The 23941-nt window shown below is 38.5% G+C and overlaps 1 protein-coding gene across 1 annotated transcript in view; it reads right to left on the bottom strand.

The window, feature by feature from the left end:
• The window catches only part of ZC3H14 (zinc finger CCCH-type containing 14), a 49460-nt gene that overhangs the window by 15765 nt on the left and 9754 nt on the right, over positions 1–23941 (bottom strand). The window contains exons 4-8 of the mRNA XM_037737119.1: positions 23317–23801; positions 22605–22765; positions 21215–21315; positions 18755–18910; positions 749–823 (exon numbers count right to left, since the gene is read on the bottom strand). Coding sequence (XP_037593047.1) covers positions 749–823; positions 18755–18910; positions 21215–21315; positions 22605–22765; positions 23317–23801 — 978 coding nt within the window. The remainder of the gene's footprint in view (positions 1–748; positions 824–18754; positions 18911–21214; positions 21316–22604; positions 22766–23316; positions 23802–23941) is intronic.

Genomic DNA, 23941 nt, shown 5'->3' with positions numbered 1-23941 from the left:
CAGGAACAAAGTGACTCACTGTGGAGTCCTGACTGAAGGGAAAGAAAATCTAGGAAGGGACTAACTGGGAGGGGTCAAGGGACCAGAGCATCCCACAAAGGACAGACTCAGGGGAAACAGGACTGAGACGATTCTGGGTCTCTAATGGTTGCCTGTGTTTATCCTGCAGTCATTCTTAAGACACTGAACATGCATCTGCGAGGGGCTGGGCACTGAGGACAGAGACAATAACAACGAAGGTGTCAGCTCCAGTCCTGAAGTAGCCCTTGGCATGTGTGTCTGTGGGAAGAGGAGGGGAAACAGATAAACTAAAGCGGCTCTAGAACAAGTTCCAGGTGTGGCCCTGGTGATAAGATTCCAAAGTGAAGTACAGGAAGATAAGGCTAACCAGGTGAAAAAGAGGATACAAAAGCCAGGCACGGCAATGGCAAAGGCTGGGTGGAATAGGAGGACAAGTCAGAAACTCAAGTCATTCCTGACAGCAGGAGAGTGACAGCCAACAGTGCTAGGGACACACGTGCAATGGCGTGAAAGGAATAAAGCTTTCCAATGAGGCAAAAAATTTAAACACTACATAACATGAAGAAAACGCAGATCTTATCTCCTGGCCCTAAAATATTTTCACAGATCTAAATATAACATCTTAGGGCAGGATCTAAGAGATAATGAGATACATTAAACGGGGTGTAAGAAACGGAAATGGCAACTGAAACTGCTAGATTATAGTACAACTATAAACATTACCAACCTTGACTGATCTGCAGAGTTTCTGCCATTACTGGGTCAATTTGTAGTCGGGATAATAATTGCCTCTGTTGAGTTCCTAGAATATAAATTTTAAAACTTCACTAAGCTTACAACACAGACAATACGAGCATGTGGTTCCCAAAAATCAATCCTTCTGGGTTCTTAACTGAAAGTCTTAAAAGTAACTTAAAACTTCAGCAACGAAATTTTATACTATTTATGGACCAAAGAATATCCTGTAAGACAAAAAAGGCTGAACTCAGGGTTAAACTAAAAGTGCCAATGTAAGACACTCCTGGTTCTCCCTCTGTGGGGATATCAGTTTTCCTGGATTTGAATTCTGTGGGGAAAATAAAGGTGGTAAAAGGGTGGAAAATCCAGGGAGAGGCACCTTGTGGCCCAGCAGCTCACATCACAGCCAACTGCAAAATAAAGATGGCAAGCACCTCCCTCCATCACCTGGGCTCTTACCATCACGACTCACTCACCCATGACCTTTGAAGGTAACAAATAGCAAAACAAAACACTCTAGAATCATCTAAATATAAACTTCCTAAAAGACAAACTATGGGCTTCAATGCACGCTAAGAAAACAAGACACTCAGCTGTGGAGTCCACACCAGATGTCAGGAAGCATGATAGTAACTGTTTGGCTCTCCCACAAGAAAAGATGTTCAACTACTTATTTCTTCTAAAACAGGTTCATAACATTAATTCCTAATATTAGGTTCACAATTTCTAATAATAATATGCTCAGCAGTCTGCACAAAATAAGGTCAAAAAAGTGATTTTATCTTTCTTCCATTTGATGTTAAGGTCCTTGAGGATGGGAGAATGTCATTAGCAGACATCAGATGCTCACTTGCTCATTATTAGGTACTGCACTACAGTGCACAAAGGGATGTAATTGACAGGGCTGCAAATACTGAAATCTTATTAAGATGCCCACATCCTAATTTTTGGTACATCCATTGCAGGTGGCTTCACAAGGACAGGCTTTGCTTACACAGTGCGAAGACAAGTGGGCAATCTCCCACCAAACACATTTCATTAAAAGGGGTTTTTAAATTTTAAAAGATATAACCAATTTGAAATTTTATCAGTTGATTTCTTTTAAAACATATGGCATATGACATTTTATTGGTGCATCCCAAAAATGTGAATTCCTTCCAGAATTATTACCGAAAAAAGCACACATTCTAAGGAACTGTAACCAAGATGTCACTTAGGTCAAGCTGTATTCCTGTGGGAAGCTTGGAGAACTGAGCTAAAAGGTTACAGGAAGAAGGCTCTTTCAATCTAAATACTGCAACAGGACTTCACATAAATAGTAGATGATGAAAGAATTAGGCATTTTAAAATAACTTCACACAGATACATGAAAGACCATTCTTCCACATTTCAAGTTTTGCTTTATTGCTCTAGGTTCATCTTTTTTTTTTTTTTTTTTTTTTTTTGAGACGGAGTTTCGCTCTTGTTACCCAGGCTGGAGTGCAATGGCACGATCTCGGCTCACCGCAACCTCCGCCTCCTGGGTTCAGGCAATTCTCCTGCCTCAACCTCCTCAGTAGCTGGGATTACAGGCATGCGCCACCATGCCCAGCTAATGTTTTTGTATTTTTAGTAGAGATGGGGTTTCACCATGTTGACCAGGATGGTCTCGATCTCTTGACCTCGTGATCCACCCGCCTCAGCCTCCCAAAGTGCTGGGATTACAGGCTTGAGCCACCGCGCCCGGCGGTTCATCTATCTTTTCAAAACATCGTTTTAGAGAGTTCAGTTAAAGAGGATGGAATTCTGATCAATTCTAGGATTCTAAGTTAAATCAAGCAGAATCCAAATTTGTCATTAAAGGTCCATGAAAAATTCAAGTTCTCTGTAACTTGCTCCCTCCACATCAGAGCTACAGACGTGGAAAGATACAGATCAAAGGATGGGTACCTAGAAGACATTGTATATTAAGAGTTTACCTTTCTCAACGTTTCTAAGGAAACCAATTATTTTTATATATCAGTAGGTCTTGACTGTGATTAAGTAACTTCTTCTTTAAGATCTTCAAATTGTCTACTGTATTCAGATGTTGTTGAATATTCACTCATTTTAACCTCAAAAGATGAAATTTTTGCTTCATTCTGGGACACTCTTAACATTTAGACCAAACAGATTTGCTTCCACTGTCAAAATAGGAGCTTTCATTCCTTTAATTTCATTGATATCAGCTGCTATTGTCCTTAAAAGGGAGAAAATATTGTCTCATTCAGTGAACAAGAGGAGCTTGTTACGGAACCTAGGTCCACTGGCTCCGATGGAAGAAAAACTGGTAGAGGTGGTGATGGAAACTTCGAAGACATTCTCCTAAAGGTGATAGAAACCTCAAAGACATTTCGTAAAATTCTCTCTCTCCCTTAAAATCTGGTAATTTTTTCTTCACAGCTCATTAAGTTATTTCATCAAAAGTAAAAGCAGTGATCAATGCTGCTACCTTAAGAAGTATTAAAAGCAAATAACATCTTAACCTATAACCTAAAAGATAGGGTTGTACATTTCCAGAGTCAGATCTCAAAAGTAAATGTGAAAAGCTAAACATACCAGACCAATTGCCTCTTCGCTACAACTAAGAAGCCCTAACATGCAGGGCCCTCTATCCTCTAAGTCCTACCATACATATAGCTCCTCTTCCAACAAAACCTATTATTACATACAAAATAATCCTGGTTTCTGATTGGCTGAAACAGACATGTGACCCACAAAGAATTTTCTTTTATTTACTTCATGTGATGAGAACACTGAAGAGCTACGACGTTAAGCAATATAACATCAAGTGCTTTACACCTAAATATGATATGCATTAAATGTATTTTTCCCCTTTCATCAACTAAACCATAAATTTTTACGCTTCAGATTTCTGAATTGTTTTGAGTTGTAGTTCCCCTTGAAATTAGTATATAACATTACTGAAACTGAGAAATCCTTTGGAGGGAGAAGGCAGAGAAAGTAACTGGACCCATGATGCAAACAAACATCTTTAAAGATAAATGTGGTAATAATGGAATTCAACTTCACTAACACAGTATCGTGTACCTTTAAGGACGGAGAAATAAGAACTCAACCTTGGCTTAATACTAGACTATTATTAGATAGGTGTTTCTTAAATATTCCTTCCCATTTTGTGGGTTGTCTTTGTTTTTGTGATAGTATCTTTTGAAACACAAAAATATTAAATTTTGATGAAGTTCGATTTATCTTTTTTTCCTTTGGTTGCTTGTGCTTTGGTGTCATATTGAAGAAATCATTCTCAAATCCAAGACATATCTATTTTTTTCCCTAAAAGTTTTATAGTTTTAGATCATATATTTAGGTTTTTGATCCATTTTGAGTTAATTTTTGTATATGACATAAGGTTCCAACTTCATTCTTTTCCATGTGGATATTCAGTTATCCCAGCATCATCTGTGGAAAAGCCTATTCTTTTGTCAATAGACTCTTAGCACCGCTGCCAAAAATCAATTGGTCATGAAAGTATGCATTCATTTCTGGATTCTCAAATCTGTTCCATGGGTCTGAATGGTCATCCTTATGCCAGTACCAGTCTTGATTACTCTAGCTTTGTATTAAGTTTTGAAATTGAGCAACATAACCTTGCTAACGTTATTCTTTTTCAATAATTTTGGCTATTCTAGGTTCCTTTTTATTCCCATATGAATTTTAGGATCAGCTTGCCAACTTCTACAAAAAAGCAACCAGGGATTTAAAGAGACTGAGTTGAATCCATAGATTAACTTGGGGACTACTGCCATCTTAAGTATAGTAAAGACTTCCAGGCTGGGCAAGGTGGCTCATGCCTGTAATCCCAGCACTTTGGAAGGCTAAGGTGGGTGGATCATGAGGTCAGGAGTTCCAGACCAGCCTGACCAACTTGGTGAAACCCCGTCTCCACTAAAAACACAAAAATTAGCCAGGCATGGTGGTGTGGGCCTGTCATCCCAGTTACTCGGGAGGCTGAGGTAGGGGAATTGCTTGAACCTGGGAGGTGGAGGCTGCAGTGAGCTGAGATCTTAAGATTGTACCACTGCACTCCAGTCTGGGCAACAGAGTGAGACTTTGTCTCAAAAAAAAAGAATAGTAAATCTTTCCATGTCCTTAATTTGAGAAAAGGACGTTTTTACTTTGGTTTACTCCCCAAGCAAACACTTAAGATATGAAACATATAGGGATGCAAGCTGGTAGATGCTGCTCACTACAGCCTCTTCTAAAAGAATCCTGGCTGGGCACGGTGGCTCACACCTGTCATTCCAGCAGTTTGGGAGGCCAAGGCAGGTGGATCACTTGAGGTCAGGAGTTGGAGTCCAGCTTGGCCAATGCAGCGAAACCCTGTCTCTACTAAAAATACAAAAATTAGACAGGCCTGGTGGCACGCACCTGTAATTCCAGCTACTTGGGAGGCTGAGGTATAAAAATCATTTGAAACTGGGAGGCAGGTCTTACAGTAAGTGAGATCACGCCACTGCATTGCAGTCTGGGTGACCGAGTGAGACTCTATGTCTCAAAAAAAAAAAAAAAAAAAAAAAAAAAAGAGGAATCCTTATAAAGAATTGTAGTCTTTGGTTTCGTAGTCAAATAGATGTCACTTACAATAATAGAATCAAGAACATGCTAAGTGCTGGAATTTATAAAATAAAAATCTGTATTCAGTCCTCCACTATATGAATCAGTCTTCAAAATTCCAGACAGAAAGTAATTTTCAAAATTCAAAAGGATTTGGATTCACAGACTTTTTTTTTTTTTTAATAGAACCAGCTGACATAGGACATCCATAGTAACTATTAACAGCAAGACACTTTCAGCCAAGTACCATCTGCAAACCAGCTGGCTCACTAGAGGACAAATAATCTCAAGCAAAAAAGTAGGAAAGATGTCTAACAGAACGGGTCGTAGAGAAACAAGAGCCCGTGTGATGGCACCTGTACGCCCACTGTGTCCAGCCCAACTTTAGAATGGAAAATAAGCAAGGACCCTTCCTAAGACTCCAATATAAATATTCATCAGCAGAGAAAGTTTATGTATTTTAACATTCACTTCTACCAGTAATTCTGAAGTAAGTGCTACTGTTATCCTTCATTTATAGATTAGGAAACTGGGGCACAGAAAGGTTAAAGTCAACTAGTAAACTACAGGGTCTGCACCATAGGCAGTCTGGGTCCTGGGTCCATACTCAAGGACTCTTGATACATTAAATGGAACAAAAAAACACATCACAGAGAGCTCTGTGTGGTTTAATTCCTGCTTTATATGTACGTGTGTGTGTGTACATAGTAAACGTATAATTCCACTTTATATATAAAGCGTGCACATGTTCACAGATAAAAGAAATACCTAGAAGACGACACCAATACACGTCAAACTTCTAAGTGCATGCTTCCCTCTAAGGAAGGCAGGGGATTTTCCATTTTCTCGGAATATAAAATCACCCCTTTACTAAGAATCTTTCAGTGCTTCCACTCCAACACAATATATCAAGTACATACAATTATAATCTCTCCTTCTGAAGAGTCCATAAAAATGAATTTAAAAACTTACTATTTACATCTCTACCTTATGATCTTTGGATTTCTGTTCTTATCTTTTCTAACATTCATACCAATATAGCATGTGTACATAAATAAATTATACATATTGGGTATACATATTTAAAAATGACTGCTATACAGAAATTGTTAGTTCAAAAATATAACCGATCACTGATTTAGAGATGGGGGTTACAAGGTGGTCACAGCAGATGAAATGTCAACAATCTCTGGATAATAGAAAATATATGGACAAATACTGGCTGTCAGGCAGAGCAGGCAAAACCACAAATGAGCCCCTGGGAAAACTGCAGGTTAGATGCAAGGCAGGAGTGACATCTACTCAAACAACAAACCCTGACTAAGCTGCTGCTACTGTGTGCCAGATACTGCTCTGGGCACTCAGTAATATCCATACACAACAAACACACAAATCCCCGCTCAAAAAGGATGGATTCTGTTGAGATGGAGAAGGATATAGCTATCAAGAGCCCCAAAATAAACATATGTTAAAACATTTCACGTTGACATGTAAAGACCTAAGTCTGGACAAAAAATACCTAAACTATAAAAACATAAACTATATATTTCATGGTGACAAATGTTATGGAGAAAAATAAAGCTTTAAAAAGGAGGGAGACAGGGTCAGAGAAGGCCTCAAAGATGACACATGGACGAGACATGAGAACATCGGGAAGTAAACATTCCCAGAAGAGGGTAAAAGCATCTGAGATGCACACCTCTTCAAATGTCCTGAAGGACAAGCAGGCCAGTGTGCAGAAGCAGCAAGAACAGGGAACCAGAGTAGAGGGAGGGAGGTGAGTGATGAGACAGCAAAAGACTTTGACTTGCAGTGTGACAGGGAGCCCCTGGGCGGTTCTAAGCTGTAGAGTAGTGTGATCTAATTTACAGTTTAAAGGATCACTCTCCTGCTATGTGGAACAGACTGAAGGAAGGCAAGTTTGAAAGTAGGCATATCTTGTAAGAACACTATTCCAATAACCAAGTAATCAAGGCAAATCACAGATGGTGACTGCTTTTGTTTTTTGTTGTTGTTGTTGTTTTTTTTTTTTGAGACAGTTTCACTGTGGTGCAAAGGCTGGAGTGCAGTGGTATGATCTCAGCTCACTGTAACCTCCGCCTCCCAGGTTCAAGTGATTCTTATACCTCAGCCTCCCGAGTAGCTGGGACTATGGTCACATGCCATCATGCCCAGCTAACATTTCTATTTTTAGAAGAGACAGGGTTGCACCATGCTGACGAGGCTGGTCTTGAACTCCTAACCTCATGTGATCCACTGGCCTTGGCCTCCCAAAGTGCTGGGATTACAAGCATAAGCCACCACGTCTGGCCAGACAGTGACTTTGATGGGTGGTAGAGGCAGAAGTGATAAACGGTGGTGAATTCCACAAATCTGGAGGTAGAGGTAAACAGCTGGAACAAGGAAAGGAGGGAGACAGAGGCAGAGGGGGAAGAGGAAGGAAAGGGGAGAGAGCGAAGAAAGAATGGCAACAGGTTTCTGTCCCAGAAGCTGGAAAGGTGAAGTTGCCATTAAACTAAAATGAGGAAGACTGCAGGAGGAACAGACTAGAGAAGAAAATTCATAGTTGAGTTTTGGACAAGTTTGAAATGATTTATCATATATCCAAGAAGAAATATAAAATGGTCGAACAGAAATTGGGAATTCAGAGCAAGGTCCAAGGCTGGCGCTGGAATGTGACAGTCATGGTGCAGAGATGACATAACAAGCCTTGAATCTGGATGAAACAAAGGGTCATCCAACTGTGAGAGACTGGAGCAATGAGCAAAAACCACGAAGGACAAAAGGCAGAGAAAAAGGTTTGTGATGGTATTGCCATAGACAGACATTTAAAAGACAAAATTTAAATATTTTTAATAGACAAATAGAAGGACTGTAAGCATACCAACCTGCTCCCCCAAGAAATTCCTCCACAACTGCAAGGCCAAATGCAGCTCCTTGTCTGCTTCATTTAAGGATAAACCTGCCTGCAGAAAAAGCTCAGCCCACAGCACAACTCTAAGTAAGCATCTGCATTACCTTTCCTTAAACTAGAAACTACTATCTGCTGATGTTGTTGAAAGAAAATCCCACAAATGAAAGGGCAAGAAAAAAAGCATAAACTCTGACTCTGATTCCATTAATTAGGAAACATGAGAGAATTCCTTGAAAAAAAAAAAAAAAATCCCTCTACTTAGGATGTTCAGACATAGTTAAGATGATACTGTATCCACAAAATAAAGTACTATGAAAAACAGAAAAAAAAAAAAGTTTGTGGAAATTAAAAAATATGCTTGCCTACATTTTTAAAAAGTTCAGTAAGGAGATTAAAGACAAAATTAAGGAAGTATTCAAGAGTAGACCAACAAGACCAAGTCAAAAATGAGGAGAGAAGATATACAACTGACAGAACAAAGTAAGAGCTTATCATTCAACTAACAGAATTTCCACAAGAGAACAATGAAAACAAGGACAGTAAATTTTAAAACAAATAATGCAAGAGAATTTCTCTGATGAAAATGGATTTTCAAATTAAAAGGGTGCCTAATGTATCTAACTAGCATCTAGACATATCACAGTGAAATTTTAGATACCAAGAACACAGAAAAAAAAAATTCCCACGTATTTCACAATGGTATAAGATGGGCAACCACTTCTCAGCATAAACAATGAAGCCTCAAGATAATCAAACTATGCCTTCAAAGTTTTGAAGAAAATGACTTCAACCTAGAATTCCATACCTAGCCAAAGTATCAAAAAATACAAGGCTAGCTTCAGATTTCCAAGCACTCAGAAAATTAACCTTCCATACTTTCTTAAGGAGTTTCTTTGTGATGTGATTATGAAATGGAGAAATGAACTGAGAAGACAAAATGGAATTCAGTAAATGCAGAGCTGACTCAGGGGAGGAGAACATCCCAGGATGATGGCCTGGAGTAGGCCTAGAGCAAGCAGTCAGGTCAGAAAAGAAGAGAGGCTCCAGAAGGAAGGTACCTAGAACAGGCGGGAAACCCAAAGATTCAAAGCACAGAGTGATAGACTTTAAAGCTACAGTACAGGTAGGCAATACAAGAAGGGAAAAAAGAAGAACCTAAGGCAAACAAAAAAAACAGTATGAAAGGGGAAAAATTTAAAAAAGAAACTCTAGAGAGTCCCTACACAAAGCTGTGCAAGAAATAGAGTATATATTTGGCCCTGTAGTAAATACTTATATAGTCTTTTAAATTTTTTCTTATTTTTAGAGACAGGGTCTTGCTCTGTCACCCAGGCTGGTGTAATTACAGCTCACTGAAACCTTAAACACCAGGGCTGAAGCAATCTTCCAGAGTAGCCATGACTACTGGTGCACATCATCACATCCAGCTAATTAAAAAACATTTAAAAAATATATATAGATGAGGGTCTATGTTGCCCACGCTGGTCTCAAACTCCTAGGCTCAAGCAAACCTCCCACCCTCAGACTCCTAAAGTGCTGGTATTACAGGTGTGAGCCACTAACCATGCCCAGTCTAAATAGTCTTAATAGTGTAAATGCTTACTGTTTATCAACTCTTAGAGTCAATCTACTAAGTCTTAACTAAAGTTGAAAACAAAATGTAAATTTAATCAGCTTTGACAACATAAAAGTACAGGTGGTAATTCAGAAGGTGAAGGCAGGACAGAATGTAGGTGGCAGCAAGAAATAAAATATAAGACCTGGAGGGGCTTGGCATGGTGGCTCACACCTGTAATCCCAGCACTTTGGAGGCTGAGGTGGGCAGACTGTCTGAGCTCAGGAGTTTGAGACCAGCCTAGGCAACACAGTGAGACCACATCTCTACTAAAAATATAAAAAATTAGCTAGGCATGGCACAGCGTGCCTGTAGTCCCAGCTACTGAGGAGGCTGAGGCAGGAGAATCACTTAAACCCAGGAGGCAGAGGTTGGATTGTCCCACTACAGTCCAGCCTGGGCGACAAACTGAGACTCTACCTCTCCCCACTCCCCCAAAAAAAAGGAAGTAAGGAGAACGTAAATGTTCATATCTTTCAGAAGTCAAAATATATTAAAATATAACCACACAAGAAATATTTAGGTATATTGCTTACAAGTACTAAAGTAACCAATAAATGAATTAAAAACTGATTTTGCTGTTTCTGAGTTTGGAAGCAAGGGGAAAAGTATAAATAAGCCAGATCTTGAAATCAACAGATACTATCTATAGTTCATCAATGAAGAAACAGTATAAAGCATATTATTACAACATGGAGAAGGGAACTGAAACATTTAAAAGTGGGGGATTCTGAGGAATGGGACTAGTATAGAGAAGAATGTAGCAAAGAATGTTGCTTTTTATTTTCAATCTTTTTATACTATTTGATTATCTTCTCATCTGTCAGGAGACATTACACTGATATGTTTTGTTTTCCCAAATTTTCTATGGTGAGCATATATTTCATAATGTAACGTATTTTATTTCAAACATATGGGATTTTTCCATACATTATACCAAACAGGAAAAATAAAAGGAAATCCACGCCTAGACACATCGTAGTGAAACTGCAGAACATCAAAGACAAAGAGAAGATCTTGAAAGCAGCCAGAGAAAAAGGACAGATCACCTACAAAGGAACGACAGACAATTAGAATGACAGAACTCCACTCAACAATGGAATGCAGAAGACAATGGGATAATAATATATATAAGGTGGGAGAGCAAACAACTATTAACCTAGATTTCGGTATCCAGCAGAACTACTGCACAAAAACACAAAGAAAACACTCAGGTGAACAGACTCTTGGAAAATACACTGCCGACAGACACATTCCAATGAAACTTCCAAAAAAAAAAAAAAAATACTTCAAAATATTGGAAAATAATGATCCCCAAATAACACTTAGAGATATTAAGAATAAGTAAAATGATAAACAGGAGGTAAACCTGAAAAAACATTGCCTGGATAAAATTACAAGAATGTTGTCCAACTTATGTATTTAAAAAAGATCAAACTGAAACACTGAAAAGTAAATTAGAGTAAAGACTGAAGCTCTTCAAAAATTCAAAAGTCATTTTACTGTTTGAGAATGGAGTCAGGATATTAACTTTTAGAATGCTAAATTAAATTTGCATGTAATATTTCACAGATAACCACTAAAAAAAAAACAGCATGGGCAAGCGTGGTGGCTCATGCCTACAATCCCAGCACTTTGGGAGACCGATGTGGGTGGATCATGAAGTCAGGAGATCGAGACCATCCTGGCCAACATGGTAAAACCCCATCTCTACTAAAAATACAAAAAGTAGCTGGGTGTGGTGGTTCATGCTTGTAATCCCAGCTACTTGGGAGGCTGAGGCAGGAGAATCGCTTGAACCAGGGAGTCAGAGTTTGCAGTGAGCCGAGATCGCATCCCTGCACTCCAGCCTGGCAACAGACCAAGACTCCATCTCAAAAAAAAGAAGAACAGAAATGGAAATTTTAAACAGTAAACTAGTTTATAATTGTAGAACCAGGGTTAGGGTTTTCAACAATAACAGTAATTAATTACCCTTAAAAAAGATGAGAAAAAACAGAAAATACAAATCAGAAATGATGATGAAAACTAATCCAACTGTATCAATAATTGTAATAAATGTGACTGGTCTAAATGCTCCAATAAAAGGCAAACTCATACTAAAAAATAAAACCTAGCTTTATGACACTTAAAATATAATATATAGATGATCCTTAAACAACATCCCCCCACAAAAGTTGAAACCCACATATAACTTTTGACTTCCCAAACATTTAACTACTCCTGTTGTCAATGTAGCTCCAGTGACAATTTCATAAATTTTTTCTTTTTCTTTTTTTTTAACCATGGTCCTTATGCTAAGTTCATTTATCTTGAAATGGTGAATAACTGCAGCCACAGACCTCAATCTCTGGTACATACTGAGCAATTCAACTTTTTCTTATAACATCATGACTTTTCCCTACTTCTTAAGAGAAGTCCAGCATCATTAGTAGCACTTCATTATGGGTCCCCTGGTGTTATTCAAGGTTTACAGTATTGCACAGAACAAGATGAAAAATACGTAAGAACCGTGAGATCACCTTTTACAGCAATACACAACTTACTGGAGAGCTGAACTGCTCGCACAGAGATGGTAAGCATCACACAGCATTTTAAGTGGACATTCAAAACACCTCAGCTCACCATAAAGCAACAGAAGATAACTACAAAATTATTACAGTTGTACAGTATATACAGTGAATTTTATATGGCTATTACTGCATTTTTATGTTTGCTTACATTTCTCTTAACTACAAATGGCATCATGTAGTCTGTGTGTGCATAATTTTGATAAATTTAAACTTTTCATAATAGGTTTGCATATATTTTATGATAATAAATGTTAAAAGTCTAGTAGCTACATATACTTTATGCATTCATGATATCTAAATTTTTCTTAATTCTGTCAGTATTTCTAGGCTATATAGTTTATCTGCATTGTCTTTCAAATTGCCACATTTCAAAAAAAATTTTCCAATATATTTATTTTTTAAAATCCACATGTAAGTGTATGAGTGGACCCACACAGTTCAAACTTGTACAGTCCAAGGGTCAACTGAGAGAGAAGACTGAAAACGACAGCAGGGAAACCAGATATATAAAGCAAATATAACTCAATGGCTATATTAATATCAGACAAAACTGACTTTAAGATAAAAACACCTTTTGCTGCAGAAGGTCAAAAATCAAGATAAAGGATTCAATTTGCAAAGAAGACATAACAAATTTAAATATGTATGCACCCACTATTAATATATAACAGCCTCAAAATAAAGCAAAAACTGATATAAGTACAAGGAAATTAAGATAAATTTGTCATAATGTTGGGCAATTCCAATACCCTTTCTCAAGTGGTAAGTCAAGCAGCACAAAAACTCAGCAAGCTCAAGATCTGAATAACGTTAACAGTAGAGCTTTATCTACTGAATGAATGTAAAATTCCCAATCCAACAATTAGTCTACTTTCTTTCAAAATGCATATGGAAGATGCATAAACTTGATTATGCACTAAGCCAGTGTTAACAATTTTCAAAAACTAGGCATTGGACCAAAAATTACATTATCTAATCACAGTGGAATTAAGTCAGGTGTATATAGTAAAAAGGACTAAAAACAAAACCACATACCACTTCCAAATACTGTATAAAAAACACACTTTCAAATAATGCATGGGCCAATGATGAAAATTATAATGGAAATTAAAGACATTCTGATAATAAAAACATGATGTATTAAAACTTGTCGTATATAGTAAACAGGGCACATCAAGAAAAAATTACAGCTTAAATGCTTACATTTGAGAAAAAGGCTGAGATGAATACTTTTAAAATATGGAAGGATAAATGAAAAGTAAGAGAAGTCGGGCCAGGAGCAGTGGCTTATACCTTTAAACCTAGCACTTTGGGAAGCTAGGGTGGGCAGATTGCTTGAGCTCAGGAGTTCAAGATCAGACTGGGCAACATAGTGAGACTCCATCTTTACAAAAAAAACTTAAAAATTAGCTAGGCATGGTGGCGTGTGCCTATGGTCCCTGAGGTGGAGGATCATTTGAGCCCAGGAGTTTGAGGTTGCACTGAGCTACAACTGTGTCACTGTACCATAATCTAGGTGACAGAGTGAGACTGCACCTCTTAAAAAAAAAAAAGCAGAAGTCAGTGAAATAGAAAACAAAGATACCAAAAAAAGAATCAATAAAGCCAGAATAATTGTGGTTAAGCCTTTGAAAAGATTGGGAAAATAAACTTCTAGTGACAGATAGATGGCAAGAATTAAAAAAAAAAAAAAAAAAAAGGTATACATATTGTGAGGTGGGTGCACTAGCAAAAATAAAGTCATCAGAGAAATGAGAGAATGCTATTTGCTCAAACAAAAGAAGAAAAAAGCTATCAACAACTTATGCCAATACAGGTACATGTTTAGATTTTAAAAACCTGCCACAGATTTTACTGTACAACAGTCAGTAGGCACATCAACAGGTAACAATTGCTTGCAGTATCACTTCACACTCGTGAATAAATCTAGTAATACAAAGAGTCCTCATCAACAAAGGTACCTGACACCATTTTAATTACCTCTTTTAAAAGCACAATATAGAAAACCACACAAACATATAGCTTACTTGATTTTTATAAGGCAAGACACCCTTCCGACTACCATCCAAGACGAAAGATAGAACTTCACCTGCTACCTACCCCAGAAGACTCTCTGTGTGCTCCATCTTTATCAGTACTCTTCAAAAGCAACCACTATGTGCCTTTTATATTAATGTCTAGAGGTTCTCTACAATTTCACACATACTATGCATCCCTAGCCACTGCAGCTTAATCCTGCTCCTTTTATTTTACTTTGATTTGCCTTTTAAACTCAAAATCTCAGGCTATTCGACCCACAGTGTCCCAAAGACTACCTTGCCAGCTGCACACTCATGGTGCAGCTCAACCAAAATATTCCTCTGGCCTCTGTAACTTCTTGCAAACTGACTACTGGACTAGACACTTGATGACTTAGATTTACATTTTTGGCAAGACGAAAGTTTTGTTCTTCTGCATCAAGGGGCACAAAACAACTGTTTTTCACTCTTAAAAGCAGAACTCTAATTCTACCACCTTGTTCTCTTATTAGCTGAAATCATTTTAAAAGAAAATGTTTCTCTCATCTACTGCATCAGAGGTTGGCTATTTAGGCTATGCAAGCTATATGGTCCCTTGCAACTATTCAACTCAGGTTGTAATATGAAAGTAGCCATGGACAATACATACATGAACGGGCACGGTTTGGTTCAAACAGATACCAACTCCTGTCCTATGGGGTTACCCAGTAGTACTATTCTTACAGAAAAGACAGCATAAATGTTCAATTATTTTATTTACTCAGTTTTCAAGACAATAAATGAGTATCTACTATCCTCCAGAAGGTGACTAGTTAGGGTTTACTTTTAAAAAACATCATTAGGGCTGGGCACAGTGGCTCAAACCTGTAACCCCAGCACTTTGGGAGGCCAAGGTGGGCAGATAATGAGGTCAGGAGATCGAGACCATCCTAGGTAACATGGTGAAACCCCATCTCTACTAAAAATACAAACAATTAGCCAGGCGTGGTGGCACGCATCTGTAGTACCAGCTACTAGGGAGGCTAAAGCAGGAGAATCACTTGAACCTGGGAGGCAGAGGTTGCAGTGAACCGAGATTGTGCCACTGCACTCCAGCCTGGACAACAGAGCGAGACTCAGTCTCAAAAAAAAAAAAAAAAAATTAGGAAACCGTGAATTTAAATGGGCTTTAATCCACTGTGATTCTTACACCTACTGAAGCTCAAATAATTCCATCTTTGGCCAATGAAGACCTCTCTAAGTTGGCTCCTGCATCCTTTAGACATGATCTACCATTCATCGACAGCTTCTTTGCTATCTGGGATGTTGACACATTCCAGGGTCATCTTAACATTTCCTGCCCCAGACCTGGCAAAAGACATTTCTCAAGAAGCCCAGTTCTTTGTTTATTTTCTTAGAGATGGAATCTCACTTTTTTGCCCAGGCTGGAGTCCAGTGGCAACATCTCGGTTCACTGCCATCTCCTCCTCCCAGGTCCAGGCAATTCTCCTGCCTCGCCTCCTGAGTAGCTGGGATTACAGGCACCCACCACCATGCCTGGCTAAATTTTTGTATTTTCGCCATGTTGGCCAGGCTGGTCTCGAACTCCTGACCTTACATGATCTGACTGCTTCAGCCTCCCAAAGTGCTGGGATTACAGGAGTAAGAAACTATGCTGGTACGAAGCCTAGCTTTCTAAATAGGAAGTATTTCAAGACCACAATCTGGGAATTATGAATACTACTAAGGGTTGATTATTGTTTCTATGCCCTTGCAGTAGACAGAACTAGAAAAAAAATTATTTATATATAAAATACAATGTGAGTTCAAAAAAATTTCCAGTGTAAATTAGGACAACAGGTCTTTTACTTGTCTGCAGCTCATCCTCCATTAGATTCCCTAAGAAAAGTTCATGGGAATAACAGTCTCTGAATTTCTGCGTATAGACAACAGTTGGTGCCGATCACTTCTAAAGGTAACGTTTGCTGGACGTTACATTCTTGGCTCACATTTTCCTTTCCGGAATATCTTAAATGTGCCAGTCCATTTTCTTCTGGCACAAAAGTGATGCTGTTGAAAAGTCTGATGATAATCTACTTTTCTTTTTCTTCTAAGTCATATGCCCCTTTTGCCTAGATGTCCAAATAACTTTTTTTATTTTTAAAAATTCATTAATTATAGACTACATCTTAGTGTTTATGGTTCTGGGTGAATATTCTCAGGTATACTGTGCAATTTTTCAGATAACAGTTTCGAATATGTTTTCACTGCAGGACAGTTTTCTTGAAAGTTAACGTTTGCTCTGTTCCTCTCAATATTGTTTATTTGGAGATTACTATTATAAATATAGTGTATTTCTATTGCCTATATTCAGTGTTTGCCACTTTCTCATGAACCCTTTTAGACTTTTATAAAGTTCTTCTCATTTATCTTCAATTTCTCTGAAGACGTTTTATTTATTTTTAAATAACTATGTCCTGTAGACATAAGGTCTTGCTATGTTGCCCTGGCTGATCTTGAACTCCTAGGCTCAAGTGATCCTCCTGCCTCAGCCTCCCAAAGTGTTGGGATTAGAGGCGTGAGGCACCACACCCAGCCTCAAAGTTCTTCTAATTCTGTTTTACGTTTTCCTTGGTTTTGTCTTGTATTTAAATAATGTCTTCTGGCTCACTTTGCAATGGTATTTCTTTTCAGCATACCTTTCAGCATGCTTTCACTGAAACAATGCTATTTTGTCTTTTATTCCTTTTTATCTTTTAATTTGGCACAGGACTTGACCTTGATACTTTTCTGTTGTTCATTTTAGGGGAAAGTTTGCTTCAGATAGCTATTCTAACTTCAGAATCAACAACCTTCTTCTGTTGATTTTGTGATGTAAAAAATATAGCGCCTTGCTTTGAGATTTCCTATTGTTTCCCTCTCCTATTTTTATCTGACATTCTTTCCTATCTCTACTGTCTATTTCCCTGCTCCAACTGATTCTACTCCAAGACTCTCATGGAGAGTCCTATCTTTGAAGAAAACATTGGGGCAACACACTGCAGATTCCACAGGGAGTACACCGCCGCAGCCCTTCTACATTAGCTTCATCCACCACTGAACTGTGCAAAATCCCTCCAAAGTTTCAGCTTCTCTTCTCAATTTGGCCCATTCACATTTTCCAATTGGTATCTATGGGCTGTTTGGGGAACAAACAGGTCTTGTCCTTAGACCTATCATTTATCAGAATACCATATAATGCTGTCACAGCAAACTGCACAATATAGTCAAAAATTTCCAAAGAGACACAATGAGGAGACGAACACAGAATTGACAATTTTGAAATCATAAGGTTTCATGAAAGCTGGAACAGTTTAAAGGACAGTTTCGGAGATATAAAAAAATATATTCCAAGGTTCTTGAAACATGTGAGAAAACATAATAAGCATACAGATTTTCTTGGTGGGGTTTTAAAATTCAAATCTTAGTAGAAAAAGACTTTTTTCTTTGAGAGTCATGGAGAAGGGCTGTGCAAGCTCAGTGGTCAGACAACAGAGATACCAAAAGCCCAAACTAATGGCATTAATTCTGGGCAATAAGGAGGAGAGGAGAAACACTTTCATAAAGGAGTCAGAAGATGAGAGACACACTTTCAAAGTCAGAGGATTGTATAGGAATTGGGGGAGAAAGCTGAGAAAAAAGGAAGCCAAAAAAAAAAGACCTAGGGTCGCTGGGACACATATGGCAGGTCAGAGACAGAATGCTTAAGAGTCGGGAGATTTAAAAATAACTAAAATTTCCAGTTCAGGTAAATGAGTAGGATCAACAAAAAGAGAAAAAGAAAGAATGCAGAAATAAATATATCTTTAACAAGGAGCTATGTAAAAACCAGCAAAATTCTGATAATAATTAAGGCTTAATGACTAGGTTCATGAGAGTTCACTGTACTAGCCTTTCCATTTTTCAGGATGTTAAAAATTATCACAATAAAAAGACTTTCAAAAATTTCTAGAAAGGGCTTGGTGCAGTGGCACACACCTGTAGTTCTAGCCATTCAAGATGCTGAGGCAGGAGGACTGCGTGAGCCCAAGAGTTTGAGGCCTGCCTGGGCAACACGGCAAGACCCTATCTCTTTAAAAAAATTTGTTTTTCTTTCTGAAAAGTGTTGGTATGAACTTTCCTCATGACATTCTTCTCATTCTATTTCTGGTCTTAATCATCACTTTTTTTTAATAGTGTAACATTTCATAAAAATCCATTGGAAAATATGTAATGCCTCATAAAAAAACTGTAGTAAAGAATGAAACACCATTTAAGTTATTACCTTGATTTTTTTCTATGGAATCTCCTTTTGTTTCCTCTTCTTTAATGGGGGGACTTATTCTGGGGGTCCTACTTTGTCCCTGGACCACTTCTGCTAGCAATTCTTCTTGAGAAGTTCGAGTTCTGGGAGCAACTGGAAGTGTCTGTTTCTGTGGGACTTTCACATAAAATCAAAAAAGATAAATACAAATGCAGTAATACATCAAAACTCAACAGCGACTACATCATATTAAATATAAATACCTCCTTTGGTTTAGAACATATGAGTTCAGGCTGGGCATGGTGGCTCACGCCTGTAATCCCAGCACTTTGGGAGGCGAGGTGGGTGGATCACTTGAGATCAGGAGTTTGAGAACAGCCTGGCTAACATGGTAAAACCCCGTTTCTACTAAAAATACAAAAATTAGCTGGGTGTGATACACATGCCTGTAATCCCACCTACTTGGGAGGTTGAGGCAGCAGAATCACTTGAACCCAGAAGGAGGAGGCTGCAGTGAGCTGAGATTGCATGACTGCACTCAAGCCTGGGCAACAAGAGTGAGACTTCCTCTCCAAAAAAAAAAAAAAGAATAGAACAGAATAGAATATACATATGAGGAAGTCAATCCACATACCATTCATTTTTTTCTTACATTGCTGAGTTAGATACCTGACCTATTTATCCACACATATGTAAATAATGTCCATACATTTTAACCCACATGTCATGAATACCGTACATATGTATTCACTTTCAACAAAATGTGACTTATTTAAACTTAGCTTCATGATCTTATATCAGTTTCAAATTAGATAACCTAGGTAAAGAAGAAATTTTGAAAGTCATGGAAATTCTCTAAACTTCTCATCATTCTAGACAATTAATATGCTGACAGATCAGGAAATGAAATGTAGATTGACATACCATTAGGTTAAGAGCGTACCTTTGCTATCTTTATCAATCCTTATCCATATGCCAAACCTGTTGAATTTTGTGTTCAAGGTTAAATTAGGGATAAGGAGAAAGAAGAAGACAGGCAAATATCAGAATCAAAACCTGATGGTGCCAGGCATGGTGGTTCACCCCTGTAATACCAGCACTTTGGGAGGCCGAGGCGGGTGATCACCTAAGGTCAGCAGTTCGAGACCAGCTGGGTCAACATGGTGAAATCTCATCTCTACTAAGTAACAAAAATATAAGCCTGGCACGGTGGCAAGCACCTGTAATCCCAGCTACTTGGAAGGCTGAGGCAGGAGAATCACTTGTACTCAGAAGGCAGAGGCTGCAGCGAGCCAAGATCATGCCACTGCACTCCAGCCTGGGCAACAGAGCAAGACTTCATCTCAAAAAAAAAGAAAGCAAACAAAAAAACTGATGGGTAGTTTACCTCACTTTAGGAAGGGGTAAAAAAAGAGATGCCTGAGAGAGTGGACAAGCAGGGCAATGCTGTAACTACATCCATCAAATCCACAGCAAAAACTTACATCTTTTTAGAGTAGCTCATTATCATCAGCTTGTTAACGCAAGTTTACACATTGGCTACAACAGGTTGGCCAGAGTACAGAATTTAATGACAACACAAAATGACACCCATCAGTTGTTTGCATTTCCAAATGAGCTTTCCCTAAGACCAGCTTACAGCTGATTCATCTCCTGTTTTGAAAACATGTAGGCCGGGAGTAGTAGCTTATGCCTGTAATCCCAGCACTTTGGGAGGCCAAGGTGGGTGGATCACAAGGTCAGGAGATCAAGACCATCCTGGCCAACATGGTGAAACTCTGTCTCTACTAAAAATACAAAAATTAGCCAGGCATGGTGGCGTGCACCTATAGTCCCAGTTACTCAGGAATTGCCTGAATACGGGAGGCAGAGGTTATAGTGAGCTGAGATCATGCCACTGCACTCCAGCCTGGGTGAGAATCGAGACTCTGTCACAAGAGGGAAAAAAATGTAATACTTTTATATTCTCTGATAAAAAGATTTAGTACTTCCACTAGAATTGGAGCAGGAACATCACAAATGATTAAATTCTTGAGTTCCACTGAAAGGGAGGAAACCAATCTGTTTATGTACTACTGTTAAACAAATTTCTATGACTTCAGCTGCCTATTATTATCCAATTGTACTCCCCTTTATACATCATAAATTCATATCTAATGCTGAATCTAATGCTACTAATATGAAAGTCCCACTTCATCAAAATTCTCTTCAAAATGTTTATGTACTATGTATTTCACACACATTGGAAACAGTATAAAAAGCATTATATGGTGCTCAAAAAACTACAGTCCACTACGCCTGGCGAAGTTCCTCAAACCGGTCAATCTCCTTTAAAGCCATTCTTCTACAGGGGAGCCTCATCTTGGTCTTGACATCTGACAGGCACCTTTATTTTATACAATTTAAGGAGCAATCACTTTCAGCTTACTCAAGAATTGCAGAAATCTTTTACGAAGTGTAAACATAATACATTTAAGTTACCTGTGGAATAGTTAGTTGTTTTTGTTACAGATTCTTGAGCTTCAGATATAGCCTTCAAAATCAGATTCTTGTTAGCTTGTTTAGAAGGTGGAAGAGAAGGTCTAAAAGAGTTAAGAAAGGTATTTTTATTAAACTTTAAATTTCAGTTCTTCACAGGCCAGCCATCATGCCTTTACCACAACCTTCTCCAGGTTTTAAACAGACGAGCTGCAGTTTTTAGAAAATGCCAACTACACTGGAATCTTATTTTTTTTTTAAAGAGACAGAGTCTTGCTCTATCACCCAGGCTGGAGTGTAGTGTGTCACTGCAGCCTTAAATTTCTAGGCTCAAGTAATCCTTCCCCATCAGCCTCTCCAGTCTAAGACTATAAGCCCCTGCCACAATGACTGGCTAATTTATCTTTGTAGTGACAAAAGACTCATTACATTGCCCAGGCTGGTCTTAAACTCCTGGCCTCAAGCAATACTCCTGCCTCGGCCTCCCAAAGTGCTAGGTACACGCATGAGCTACCATGCCCAGGTCCCTTTTAGTTTTTGTTTTGTTTTGGATATGGAGTCTCAATCTGTTGCCCAGGTTAGAGTGCAATGGCGCAATCTTGGCTCACTGCAACCTCCACCTTCTGGGTTCAAGCAATTCTCCTGCCTCAGCTTCCCTTGTAGCTGGGATTACAAAGGCACTGCCAACACGCCCAGCTAATTTTTGTATTTTTTTTTTTTTTTTAAGCAGAGATAGGGTTTCACCATGCTGGCCAGGCTGGTCTCAAACTTCCAACCTAAGGTAATCCACCCGCCTCAGCCTCCCAGTGTTGAGATTACAGGCATGAGCCACCGAGCCCGGCCCTAGTTTTTTTTAACATAACAAATCTGAATATTAATTGATGTGTTCCTCCTCACCCCATCATCAGTGTTTAATATCCTCTGCAAATCTTTACAAATGTTAAGCAATTTCTCTCATTAATGTGTTTCTCAAAAGCCAATGGAAAAGCCTACATGGTATTACATTAAGTATTTATGCAGGGTGCATTGGCTCATACCTATATTCCCAGTACTTTGGGAAGCCAAGGTTGGCGGATTACCTGAGGTCAGGAGTTCAAGACCAGACTGGTCCAATATGGTGAAACCCCATCTCTACTAAAAATACAAAAATTAGCTGGGCATGGTGGTGTGCACCTGTAATCCTGGCCATTCGGGAGGCTGAATCAGCAGAATTACTTGAACCTGGAAGGCAGAGGTTGCAGTGAGCCAAGATCACATCACTGCACTCCAGCCTGGATGACAGAGTAAGACTCCATATATTAAAAAAAAGTATTTTAATGACTATTCTCTTCAAGAAATTGAGAAGACTCCATCAAGGCAGTAAAAGACTAATTTACAGCCATGTTTAAGGTACCTCCTTTCAGGCTTTGCTGGCACAGACACACTGCTGGAGATGCTTCCTGTTCGAGACCCATAATCATCATCTTCTTCCTCCTCTTCTCCATCATGATTGAATTTTTTTACTTTAACAACTGAACTTACCACAGGCAACTTTCTCTTCCGAAAGTTTTCATCCTGCAATCAGATAAAATTTATGCTTAACTCATCTCGGAAAATAACAAAAGTTGTACCACAAAATATTTTTTAATTTTAAGAAAAAAACAGTAATATGAAAAATTCACAGGATATTTCTTGGTTTTGTGTAAAACTATGAATATTATCCTCAATAGCCAACCTTTAGCTAAAACAAAAATTAGAGCTTTATGTTTATTTTATTAACAGCTGCATACAGTGTTATTGAGGAAACTAATAAAACAGTTAATTGGTTGCTTAGTAGCAATTACCATGAACAATCTAAACTTGATCTGAAATCCCCTCCCCCAGTTAATATAAGATTAAAGCTATCTCAAATGCTGGAAATCCCAAAAAGGTGTTCAGATGTGATATAAAAGAACTCTAGGAGCAAGCCACGGACAGGAAAATCTGACTGGTGTATCATGAGAAACAGCAGTTAAACAATTTAAAAATAAACTTGCAACATGTGTTCAGTGACTTCACATATTATTTAGTATCAAGAACTGCCAATTTTTATCCTAATAAGCCAGAATTTAAAAATACATACAAACCTCCATACTCATTTTCTCCGAGTTGTTTCTAAAGAACGGACTATACGTTTCTTCTAAGCTGTTAAGCACTTCTGGTTCACACAAACGTCCTGTTTCATATACCCAACTATTCTGCATATCAAGCTGCTTGGCAGCATGAATACTATTTTGCTGCTGTTGAAATTGCAACCTGTTTAAATGAACACCACTATCTGCATTTCTACTTGCAGGTGGTCGATAAATTTCAATAGAAGGGCGAGAAGAACCATATGTAAGTGTCACTGTAGGTTTTTTCTGAGACAAAGGGTTCTCCTGCACAAAGTTCAGGTCTTCGTCAATGAGATCATCTGGTTCTGGTTTAATATCAATCACATCTTCAGAGGGTGCTGGCTCCCTCAAAGGTTTCACTGTTGACATTAGTCGGGTTGCAGCTCCATCATCATAAGTCTGCCTATTTAAAGAACAACAAAATGTATTACACCAAATTAGGGCAATTATCTCCAAATCTTCAAAGAATGTTTACTTAAAAAATTTCAATGAGGCCGGGCGCGGTGGCTCAAGCCTGTAATCCCAGCACTTTGGGAGGCCGAGGCGGGTGGATCACGAGGTCAAGAGATCGAGGCCATCCTGGTCAACAAGGTGAAAC

The sequence above is a fragment of the Cebus imitator genome, unplaced genomic scaffold (genome assembly GCF_001604975.1).
Source record: "Cebus imitator isolate Cc_AM_T3 unplaced genomic scaffold, Cebus_imitator-1.0 Scaffold34, whole genome shotgun sequence".
Taxonomy (NCBI): domain Eukaryota; kingdom Metazoa; phylum Chordata; class Mammalia; order Primates; family Cebidae; genus Cebus; species Cebus imitator.
This window is presented reverse-complemented; position numbering and strand designations above follow the sequence as displayed.